The 13,254-nt window shown below is 33.9% G+C and overlaps 1 protein-coding gene across 1 annotated transcript; it reads left to right on the top strand.

The window, feature by feature from the left end:
* Positions 1-769: 769 nt before the first annotated feature.
* LOC144359613 (uncharacterized) lies at positions 770-2,545 on the top strand. The gene is made up of 6 exons (XM_085505091.1): positions 770-829; positions 963-1,044; positions 1,241-1,441; positions 1,538-1,556; positions 1,918-2,000; positions 2,400-2,545. The coding sequence occupies exons 1-6, from the start codon at positions 791-793 to the stop codon at positions 2,423-2,425; spliced, it is 450 nt and encodes a 149-aa protein (XP_085361217.1). The 5' UTR covers positions 770-790; the 3' UTR covers positions 2,426-2,545.
* Positions 2,546-13,254: the final 10,709 nt, after the last annotated feature.

Here is a 13,254-nt window from a genome sequence, read left to right on the forward strand (position 1 = left end):
ATTTTCCTGAGATAAAAACACCTATACAAATGAGAATGTTCTAGAACCGTACTGTGTCTGGGTGAAATATTCAAGATTTTTTTTGGAAACTGGTTGAATAGGTAATAGAACACTGTAGGAGGCAATAGAAGGTAATGGAACATTCTAGAAATTTGTAGTAAGTGCTAGACTCATTATGTATGCTGATGTAATGGTCTATTTATAGACAGTGGAGGTATATATAGGGGAGATGTTCAGCACTGAGATCAGATCGGAGATCTCGATGAATTGTATTGGAGTTTAAGTATCTAGTCATTGGAGTAGTGGAGTTTTACCGCGTTATTGTACTTGATGTTTGCAGAGTATAATAATACCAGTACCAGTTGAAACCTCACCTGTTGGCTCCGTGTTCGTATGTTATCATCGCCACCAGGGAAGTCTTTCTGTTACTGTTGCCATTTTGGTGTTTGAACCATCACACCTGTACTATACCAATTACGGTAATATTACGTTGCGTGTGACACTAAACTATAATCGTCATCACGCTTTTTGATGCAGTATAGACAAGTCATGTTTTCAGAAGTTGTTCTCCCACGAACGTGCATTCACAACGCCCAACGATAACAAACTCGTGTTCATGTCGCGCTTGCAAACGCCTTTTCTAATATCATCAATGACACGAACCTATTAGAATAGCCATTTCGTAAAAATTCGGAATTCACAAATAAAAGAATCTCGCCTCAAGTAGATTATAGATGTATTTGTTGTTTGTACACTAGAAGTTCTATAAATTCGCCTTAGTGTTCATGCTATGCCACACTGCACAGTCTGCCATAGAAGAAGTCTTAACGTAAGTATATATCTGACTTATCACTCTCGAATACTGCATAAACCGTCATCTAATATCGTTATTCAGTGTAACACACATTAATCATTCACTAAAATGTTATTGAACTTAGTTATTGAACTTCCCGAATATTTAGATATTTTTCAGTTCTGGTATCAAGATGAAGATAATTAACATTACCCTATTTGTCCTGGTATCATGTGTGTTCTCTACCCGTGGTATGTAAGCGTTTACTATACAAGTATACCTTTAAGTATACCAATGAAAAGTAGTTAATACATATTTTTTCGAAAATTAGTAAATACATATTTTTGAAATGTAGCTAAACATATTGTTGTTACTGCAGCTAGATTCTGTTTATTTTACACATTAACAAAACAATCTAAACACAATGCATGTTTTATTCAATTACAGCATACACAATTAGTTACCACGTAGCTGTGGAGTACCATATTGTCGCTGGAAGCTATACTTGGGATGCTAGTCTTGAAGGAACGTTGGCACGAATTCCCGACAAACGCACAGATGATTTGATCACACAATACATAAGAGACAGTGGCTTAGGCGATCAGGTTGATACTGGATTTTGGATTGGCCTGAACGATAGAAATGAAGAAGACAACTTTAAATGGATTAATGGTGGAGAGGTGTATTACACAAACTGGGGTGAAGGGGAACCAGATAACAACACTAATTAAAACCCGGAGGGTCAGGACTGTGGTCAACTGAGGTGAGTATGATAGCCATAGACAAAATATTTGGCCATCTTTTACTCATCCCTAAATATAAGATTATTGTAAGAATACCACAAGTATCAACAAAAGTCATTTTGATGCCATGAGCGTAATCGATGCGATCCCATACTGCCAGTATATACGGTGTGGTATTCTTATGACAATCATATGAGTACATATTTTCAAACAAATGAAAGTTTTATTCGCCCATATTCGGTTGTACGACCAAATATATGTGTTTGTTATTGTATGTACAACGTATGCACATTATTTAACTTTTTTTACGATGGCGGTCACATCCAGTGTTTATTGTTTACACAGATATGTAAATTATATTTTACTTTGTTGTCTTTGTAGAAAAACAACAGACTTTAAATGGGATGATGAATATTGCACTGGTGTTGATATCAGAGAGAATGGTTTCATTTGTGAAGTACAAGGTATGTTAGTGTGTAATAATGCGACACTGATGTTTACACCTTTTACTAACATTTCTATCTTAAGTTACAACATGTATAATGTTGTTTCTACTTTTTTGCATTTTTATTCAATTAAAACGCAATCCTACGTAGGTCAAAACAACATTCAAGTTTCAATTTGAGAAACGTGTGTTGCGCTAGTACAAACAAGTGCAAGTAAAATGTGCACATGTGCGGTTTTGATGACAATCATGAGTGTCACTCCAAATAACAATAACTGTTTTGTATTCATGAATTAATAAACGGTAAAACTGGCAATTATCGTAGAAATGGCTTAATAATTCTAATATGACGTCGTTGTTCGTCTTATGCGTTTATATTCGTAAAAATAACGTTCAAATTCATTGTTGTATTTTTCAGCTTGTAGCTGTTCTGAATATCAATAACCATGAATACAATCGACGCATTGTTGTAGTTCGGTGGCCATGGGGCTACATATTTTTTGTAGATCTAATTTCTGTATTTGCATGCTAAACTAATACAATAAAGCTGATATAGACGTATAATGTGTGTCTTATTTCATATCCAAGTAGTATCAACATCACGTTAGTAAAAATACGATTTTCTTTTTTCCGATTAAGTATCCTTGTCGGATTTTTCACCGTTTACGATTATGTTTCCTTGCAATCTGCTGACTGAATTTCACCCACCGATTATTTATCGAAAAGACATAACGTAACGTGTAGCTTGAAGAATTATTAAAATAATACACCTCTAGAATTGCTTCGTCTTTATTGACTTTAAAATCTGACGCCCGCAAATCATTAAAACGACTAAAATCCGAACATCTAGAAAACAAGACAGTGATTATGAATAATCTGATTTCTAGCACATGCTCATTCAATCACTAAATCGACCGATTAATTTATTGTCTCCATTAATTAAGTTGTTTTGCCGTCGTCTGTCTGTCTGTGGAGATTTGGGTGTGGTTGCCGTAAAACCAGCATTTCCCGGAATGGCTTAATGTAAACAAATTCAAACTTATTTTGTCTTTCATTCCAAAACGAAATTAGAAGCTGAATGTGAATATGATAAATGTGATAAATACTAGAATTAGTGAGAATAAGTATTTTGCATCTGTGTACCTAATCTAGTTTTCAATATTTCTGTCTGATACTTCATGTAGATGAATAATTCAGATTATGATTTGGCAATTGATGAACAAGTTTTTATTATTCACTACGCATGCGCATGAGCGTTTACTTTTCAAACCAACGAATACTGTACTACGAAAGCAGCATTTTATTTAATGATAAATTATAATCAAATCTGGTCTTCCCATTAAATAAAAGTATTAAAAAGTATATGTATTTGTCCATAATGCATTCCTGTTGCGGGTAAAATAGGAGGACACAAATTTCTACGGAGAGGCATGCGAACATGCGCAGTGTGAAAGAATGATTGTTAGTCATTACTCGGTGAAGAGTTGAATATGTTTAATCCGAGTAGTTTGGCAAACATACATACATTGAAATAACGTGGGTACCAGCATATACTTGATGTGTGAGCGGAAGGCGAATTACGATAATTATGACGTAGTTGTAAGGTGTGGAATCCATAAAACATATTTTCTTAGTGTAAACAATGTTTTTTTTTATCAGAGCATAAGGGGCTGACCATTAGCAATTACGTAGGGGGAAATAGTAAAATAAAATATTCTTTCGTTTTTATGGCTTAGTTTTAATCTATTTTTTCAGGATATTGGTGCTGAACACTTGTTTTTTTCCTGTAATGTATATCTATATGTTCTCCGCGATTGAAATAGTTCAATGCATTTGTGACATTACAATGCATTACTACATTACATTAAACAATTTGAATATAGCTCAAGTCGAGCTTCCAAATCATTATATCAGCCACATCATTTAATTTAAAGCCTGTTATGGTTTATTCAAAGTACATGACTTATGAAACAAGTGTACGGTAGTATAAACAGGAGTGTTGTTGTAGATCCACACATGGTTCTTGTTGATAATGGACACGACTAGTACATATATCTCTGGTGACGTATCACATGATAGTTATACCATTGTGTGTAATAATGTGTTCTATCTTGTTCATTCTCATTGGCAGCTTGTTGTGTTATAGTCACTGTAATAATATATTCCAAATATCTATCCAGAACACACCAACCGATGTGGGATACCCATAAACAATATAGGACCGTGTGTGACGTAAGCGTGACGTGAATTTGAAACCGAAAGAATATCATGGGATCCACAAAACCGTAATAAACGCATAGCATCGTAGCATTCATACAAGGGTTTGTTCATACTTGTACGTGAATCTTTGTAGAGCTGCTTCATAAAACTTGTATTCATATTTCATTCGTAACCGCATGATGTCTCTCACGTGGTCTGATGGCGGTACTTTCTTAGTAGACGTCGTCTTCTCTATAGCAGCTGAGATTTCTACAGAAAAAAAACAGTCACACAAAAAGAAGAATTGCGTTATTTTATAATAATCAAACAGTTTATAGAAGCAGTAAGATTAATGAATGAATGAAATATTTACTACCTACAAGCATTCATGTTTTACTGCTAGTATCCGAGTTTTTCATCCCCTTTTTTACGGGAATGTTGCTAATTACTATGTACCAATGTCGTCGCGGTGAATTGAAACTTACGTATATCAGTGAGTAAGTCAGCCGCCCCTTCGAATATAGCAGGAAGCAGTCTTTCTAATATTTGCATAGTGTCTTTGAGTCTGTCCGTGAAGCCGACCACTAAAAACCGTTTGTCCATATTGAATATTGCTTTATTGAGGGACCACTGAGACGGTTGCCTACATAAGTGAAACAGAACAAAGGGCATTACAATACATAACCCAAGCTAGCTATCAATTTTAATAAGTCACTTACATGGTACATTTCTCAGACAAACTCTTTCAATGTTGTAATCTCAAATTTGTATTACTATGAACTCTGCACAGGTTGCTATGGAACGCCGGTCGAAAAGCCGATGGAAACAGCGAAAGTCGAGAAAGCATCACAAACTCAACTTTGTAGTATCCCTGAGCAACGTATGGGTAATATTGTTACACTGCTTAGGAGAGCCTTAACAACCATCCCAAAGTATTTGTTTCTGATTGTGTTCTGCATTTGTTTCACAGTGATGGTTACCAGGCGGTGAAAATGCCCGAATGTCCGCCCCGAATACTCATAATGTTGCTACACTATACTTGAAATGTATTTACACCCTTGTCATTTTGTAGTAGCAATCGAAATACAATATTTAAATCCACTGTATCTAGAGATTATATGAACTGTTTAACAATCAGGTTTAAAGTACTAACCTTCAATTCTACTATAAACCAAAATACCAAAAAGTGTTAGTTATGCAGAGAGAACTCAATGTTCACACTGACTGACGGCTTTCTTTTGTAGAAGTTTTATACTTCTGGCGAACAGCTGAACTATATCTACATTAATGAATAATCAAAGCTTACATATGCAGCATTGTACTGTTATAATTAAAGAGCACATCCAATGTATGCATATAGGTTATTTTAGCCGATTTCATTGACTTAGATACGTCTGATGCAATAGCATTATAAATGGGCATATTCGCTAAACAGAGAATTGCATAAATATTGTCATGAAATGGCCCTGACAGAGGTACATCAGTGTTCAAGATAAAGTTACAAATGCAGATAGACAGTGGACATACGAAGCGCTCCGATCTACCACCTCCAATAACAGTGGTGGTACAAATTGAGGAAATATAATGCTTTGAACTGATTTCTTAGGGTGTTACCATGGTACATAATAGTCCTCACCAATGTTGTGAATACATTGTACACATATATTACCTACCTACAACGCATGTCTTGACCACAAAAATACGGTATAATATGCAACATGCTTGTTTCGTTACATTCCCATCTATTCCTCAAAACGCAATCATCCACAGTCTAGAAAATAATAGTTTTGCAAAGTAGTATTGTTACACATCTCTTTAATATATGCCTGTGTTCTTAATTAAAAATATTGTGTCCACTCTTGATATTACACATGTTTTGTAATATAAGGGGAAGATAACCAGTGGCTTTAAACTTGGCACACATGTTCTTTTGTGACCCCGATACATTTAAAGAAAGTAAGGTAATATCACAGTAGTACATACATTAGTATGTGACTCATAAAATCCATTAGACACCATGTACGCACATAAACACGGTAGACTAACAAAATTGAGATTAATGTAAAACATAAGTCGTTTCCTGCACAACAAACAAACAAATGGAACAACCTGACTTCCGCAAAATTGGACAAATAAATGGTTATCTGGGGTTAGTGAAGAATGACAGTTTTCAATACTTGCAATGAACATCGTCGTCAGGGAAAATCATGAACATCTATTTACTCCGTTTGTTCATAGTATTAAGTGGTTTATTGGTAAAAGTTAGGTCACTCTCCAAAAATGGTAACCACTCGAAACCGACACTGTACGGTTATTGTACGCAAGGACACGTATCAGCGTACATAACAGGTGCCGTCTATTCATAAGAGTTTTACATCCGGGTATAAAGTTTATGTCTTATATTAAATAGTCCGCTCAGTAATATTCACACGCAGTTCATTTTTTTTCTATTACCCCCAGTGAACAATGTAAATAAATATACATCCTTTACTCACTGTGTTTTTGTCGTGGTAGGATCTGTTGAGATATTCAGGATGCTCGGGATCACCAAATCTTCTATAATAATATCCAGATACAAAACGATCGATTGGATCACGAATAATATTTATGTACATAGGCTGCGTCACGTTAAATCTGGGTGTATCAAACACGGCATGGTGGTTTAGAACGTTGGTCATAAAACTCGTCACAATTTTCATTCATTTGGTTTTGTCAAATCAAAATCAAGCATCATTAAGTTACAGTTCCATACTAGCCCAAACATTGGCCATACGTCATTCAGAGAGCAGTTCTTTATAACACGATTTTAATTAAAATACGGTTGTTTATCGCTTTTTGATAAACTTTACGAATAATAATAATAACATAACAATCATATTCTTGAAAAGTAGGTTCGAAACCCTAATTGTCAAAACTGTTATGTTGCAATATGATAAATTCCGTGAATATTCACATGCTATATGTGCTGATTATTTGTACGTTTTATGTACTTTGTAATCATATGAATATCATCAACGACATAGTGTACAACTATAGTATACAAATACTTACCTTTCAAAATCAATGTAATGAAAATGACGTATAAAAACAGAATGGGACTCTAATAACGAGATTTCGTTTACCAATTCTTTCTAAAATAAATAAATAATAATTTTTGCGATTTTTTCCTGTAACGTTAAAAAAGCATAATGTATTAATTCATTAATTAGCGGCAGGCATACTCATAACAGTCGTATTACCGAAATAATTTTTCCAACATGGCTTTGTGCGGACAGAAGGTCGGTGTTATTGTCTGTGCATATTGATTTGCTAACCTCACCGAGCAATGCTCTACTGTTAAGCCCGTTCCATTGTCAAATATTTGACATTTAAAAGCTATTTTGAATTTATACTAAAACTATAACGATATTATGAATCTGAAACCTACTTTGAATGTAGAATTTACTTCGTATTTGAAATCTACTTTGAATGTGAAATCTACTTTGAATTTGAAAGCTACTTTGAATCTGTAATCTACTCTGAATCTAATATCTACTTTGAATTAGAAAACTTCTTTGAATTCGAAAACTACTTTGAATTCGAAAACTACTTTGAATCGGCAATCTATTTTTGAATTTAAAATCTACATTAAATCTGTAATCTACTTTAAATTTGAAATCTACTTTGAATCTGAAATCAGAAATTTGTTCATTTCCTATATTCTCGGGAATTTACGTTGATTTAAAAATACTTGATTTAAATTTCATAAATCAAGTTATGTAAGAGCGTTAATGTAACAACCACTTTCTCATATATTATTACCTGTTCTGTCCATGACATGTGTTTCATGTCGTTATTTAGTGAATTGTGAACTTGGAATCCATTTCGGACAGATAACAACTTTAAGATATGCATAATAGTACGACTTCCACACTTCGGTACCCTGTTGTATATCACACGAGTCAAAGATTTCTGAAAACAAACATCAGGTACTTTTTATTCTCGATTAAATGACATTAATAAAAATATGGTGCAATGTCATTGAGGAATTCAAAAAACAGTGAAGGGTCGCATCAAAATCGCATGAAAATAAGGTCGAAATTATTTTAGTGGAAAAGGGCAATACATATCTAAAAATGTCATTCAGAGACGTGGGTTAAGGCGATACTCGATATACTAATTGTTTTTATTATATTTATGAATCAAAGAAAGTTCTAATGTGATATTATACTCATATTATATTCAATATACATATTCAGTAGGTGGTAATATTTTGTTGGAACTAAATCAAAGAGCCAAATGTTTAATATTGGTGTACATAATAAATAAGTATGCTTTATCGTAAATTATGGACGTTTTTTCATGATTCATTCGCCCATGATTTACCAACTCCACAACCGAACATGCGTACTGAACTACGCAAATGGGCATGCGCAATGAACTGCAAACTATGTAAAGCCTCCTCCCCCCAAATCATTATCTATTTGCCAAATATATCTTGTCATGGTACACAATGAAAAATTGTAATCAGACTTACATTCATGTTATGTACCTCTGATTGGTTGTTGTGAATGCTTTCCATCTTATATTGAGATAGCCAGTCATCTAATAAGAAATATACATTTACATACATAATACATTTCATAGCAATTGGAGGGTTTGCTCCTACATTAATCTCGTGATTAACGCGTATATTAATCTTACCTGCAGTAATAGGAATATTGCTTACATTATATTTAACTGAGCGACCAGTAACAACTAAAACAGTATACTGCCCTTCATATTATTTGCATATTTTTCATATTGCTGGTATTTTAAAAGTTCAATACATTCAAAGGAGTAATTATTGTTATAACAAATATACACCCTGTTTACTTTGCAGTATTTGCCCGTACATTACAATATTATTTTGCTGGTCGTTGATCGCAGTGGTGTAATTAAAATCGAACTACGTATGTCAAAGAAGCTAAATAGTGTATTTATTTATTAAAAATATGTAACGCTGCTAGCAAGGATAAAAAATATGTAATCGTAGTTATTGCTGATAGTACTATTTAGACATGAATTTTAATAGAGCATTGCCATAATATCTGATAATATTAATTCATTACCATGCACCGCTTCCTTCATAGTACATGTGTTGCTGTGAAGGGTTACATTTTGTTCTAATAACATGCAGTAGCAAACAATTAGCATAACCATTTACTGTGTTGCCATTCAATAACATACAATTAAACGTTTACAAAATTTACTCTGAAATTCGTTAATTGGTGAGGTAATTTTGTTTTGCTAATAGTACCGTGCCGCTTACCTTGATTTGCAATTGATATTCTAGGATCCATTTCTACAATTGTCCACAGACTGCACATCATGATGTATGCCAGTAACACGAACACGAAACACATGAAAGGCCACTTCCAGAAACACGGACTAACTGACATTTTTGTTTGAATCGCTACGATACACTTTTGCGTTAGACATCAATAACACCTATTATGTCCCGTGGTACATTGCGGTATACTAACTAACAAGAAACAGTGCCTTTTAACGACGCCTCTAACGGCAATAAGCTTGACATGCTTCGTTTTGCGGATTAGCTATAACCAAACACTAAACAAGAGAGAATGAGTGTACGGTGCAATTTGACACATAACAAACCAATAGTCGTTATCACATTTAAGACGATTTTAATAAAATTGAAATGTTTCTCCCTCATAAAACGTATGGAAAATAAAAATTATAAAACCACCGTTATCTGTGTACTGTATTTTCATTTCAATCGGCCTTCATTTATATCACTGTGTTCGGATTTGTACGATAAAAATAACTAAAATTCTTGCATTTACGGGGTATAAGTCGTCTATACTGCACACATTCCTTGCCAACATAATTCACAGACATGTTGCCAGTTACCAAATGATTATATAGAAACGTTTATTTCTGTAATGCATATCATTACATTTACGGGGATATCTATTATGGGGCATGTTAATTAATTTTGCCAAAGTTTTTGCACAGCGTTTCGCGGTATACAGAAAAATGGGATAACTCTCACACTCGCCTAATAAACAACTGTTTGGGGATTTTTGTGAGACACCAAGTTAATACCTACAAGCAAGAATCTGGTTTTTTTTGAGGCAATCATACTGTCGGAACCCCCACATTTCAGCACCATATGTTAAAATTGGCAAACAGTCAACAAGTTTAAAAAATACATCATAATTTAGGGGACCTGTTTTGTCACTTGTTTTCATAATGGCAAACATGGCTTTTATGGTTGTTGTGCTAAAACCTTTGTTGCTCTGACCATGGAAGTCTACAAGAAAATACAACCCCAAGAAACTGCCTCGATTTCTTCATCTTTATATAACCATTTTTTATTAGCAGCCATACATACGTAGTTAGTTGACCTTTTGCATACAATTTGCATTAACATAAAATTGTTTATGTACAGACCCCTGTATACTAAATACAAGTGGAAGATGATGAGACTCTGTGCAGGTCATAATAAAGAAATCAGCAATATCAGTAAATAAAGGTGTCGACACAAGAACATAGTCAACAAGGCTTGCCCCGTTACTTGCGATACATGCAAAGTCACCAACACCTGCATCGCTGCCTACTCTACCATTCAACATATGCAAATTGTGTGAGCAGCAAAGAGATACCAAAGTATGACCAACATTGTTTGAAATGTTATCTTTTGTTGCTCTTGTTGACGATGTCTTCAATATATGGAAATTCATTTATAATATAATCTATATTATCAGTCATGATAAGATCTGGCTCATTTCACGTACGGTCATTAAAAACACCGTTTACAATCAAATTTGTTTTTGCAATTTTCAAATAAATCAATTCCATTTCGTGATTCAAGATTATCATAGGGTGTTGCATTTTGGGGAGGTATATAAACATTACAATAGATGATATCTTTATCAAAGCCAAACAATTCTTTCTGGAAAAGGAAAAATAAGCAATCATGTAGGTCAGTTTTGATACATTTTACATGGTGAATCAAACTATTTCTAATTAGTGTTATGACACCTCCAGAAAATTGACCAAATACCTACCTTCGCGGTCTAATACGATTGTACACTTTAAATCCATGAAACAACAAATCAGAGAACTGGTCGACAGAATAAGCCCAGGTTTCTGTTAAAGAAATAACATCAAATGATAGTAGAAAGTTTTTTTTTGAATTCGGGAGACTGAAGTTTATATTTTAATCCTCTGATATTCCACGAAATAAAGTTTATTTTCGTCGGGCCTTGGCCGGATTCCTATTGGGCAATATTGTCGACCAGCACATTTTCTTCAGTGTTCAAAGGTTGTTGTTTGTGTTAAGGCGTGTTCGATGGCGAGTAGGTGGTCGTCTGTCTTCTTTTCTTTGGATCTGATTTGATGACCGCGCTCTATCAGAATCCTGAACAATATATAATTTACCATTTTTAAAATTTCCCTTTTTCCCATCTGACTTCAATTTTCTCAATATTTCATTTTAGCGCCTCGTAATGTTACCATCTGAACGATAACACAATTGGGTATTGCTTCAGATTGTGACAAACATTATCAGCGTATTTAGTATAAACATCTTCTATAAACGAATAATTAAGAAATAAACGAAATAACATTCATAATCGTCAGCTTATATATAGACTAACAATTATTCGTTGAGACTACGCATGTGCACATGCCTCTCCATTAAAATAATTTTTTCTCTTATTTTACCTGCTACAGGAATGCATCATAGACGGATACATATACTTTTTAATACTTTTATTTATTGGGAAGACCAAATTTGATTATAATTTATCGTTAAATGAAATTACTGCTTTTGTAGTACAGTATTCGTTGGTTGGTTCATACGCATGCGTAGTGAATAACAGAACTCGCGTGTGTGCTGCTGAATCAACTTTTTTTCATCAAATGGCAAATCATAATCTGAATTATTTATCTACATGAAGTACCAAACAGAAGTATTAAAAACTAGACTAGGTACTCAGATGCAAAATACTTATTCTCACTAATTCTAGTATTAATACACCTTGTTAAGATACATTCAGCTTCAGCTTCTAATTTCGTTTTGGAATGAAAGACAAAATAAGTTTTGATTTTTTTTATATTCAGCCATTACGGAAAATGGTGGTTTTATGGCAACCACACCCAAATCTCCACAGATTTAGTGATTGAATGAGCATGTGCCAGAAATCAGAATATTCAAAATCACTGTCTTGTTTCCCAGATGTTAGGATGTCAGATGTTTTAATTATTTGCGGACGTCGGATTTTAACGTTAATAAAGACGAAGCAATTCTAGAGGTGTATTATTTTAATAATTCTTCAAGCTACACGTTACGTTATGCCTTTTCGATAAGTAATTGGTGAGTGGAATTCAGTCAGCAGATTGCAAGGAAACGTAATCGTAAACGGTGAACAAATCCAACAAGAATACTAAATCGAAAATTGGAAAATCGTATTCTTACTAACGTGATGTTGATACTACTTGGATATGAAATAAGACACACATTATACGTCTATATGAGCTTTATTGTATTAGCTTAGCATGCGATTACAGAAATTAGATCTACAAAAAATATGTAGCCCCATGGCCACCGAACTACAACAATGCAATGTATTCATGGTTATTGACATTCAGAACAGCTGCAAGTTGAAAAATACAACAATGAAATTTAACATTATTTTCACAAATATATAAACACATAAGACGAACAATGACGTCATATTAGAATTATTAAGCCATTTCTATGATAACTGCTGGTTTTAACGTTTATTAATTTATGAATACAAAACAGTTATTGTTATTTGTAGTGACCCTCATGCCTGTCATCAAAACCGCACATGTGCACATTTTACTTGCACATGTTTGTACCTCTCTCAATACACTTCACTCAAGTTGAATCTTACATGTTGTTATGACCCACATAAGATTGCGTTTTAATTGAATAAAAATGCAACAAAGTAGAAACAACATTATGCATGTTGTAACTTAAGATAGAAATGTTAGTAAAAGGTGTAAACATCAGTGTCGTATTATTACACACTAACATACCTTGTACTTCACAAATGAAACCA

Source organism: Saccoglossus kowalevskii, chromosome 11 (genome assembly GCF_978046115.1).
Source record: "Saccoglossus kowalevskii chromosome 11, keSacKowa6.1, whole genome shotgun sequence".
Lineage (NCBI taxonomy): Eukaryota > Metazoa > Hemichordata > Enteropneusta > Harrimaniidae > Saccoglossus > Saccoglossus kowalevskii.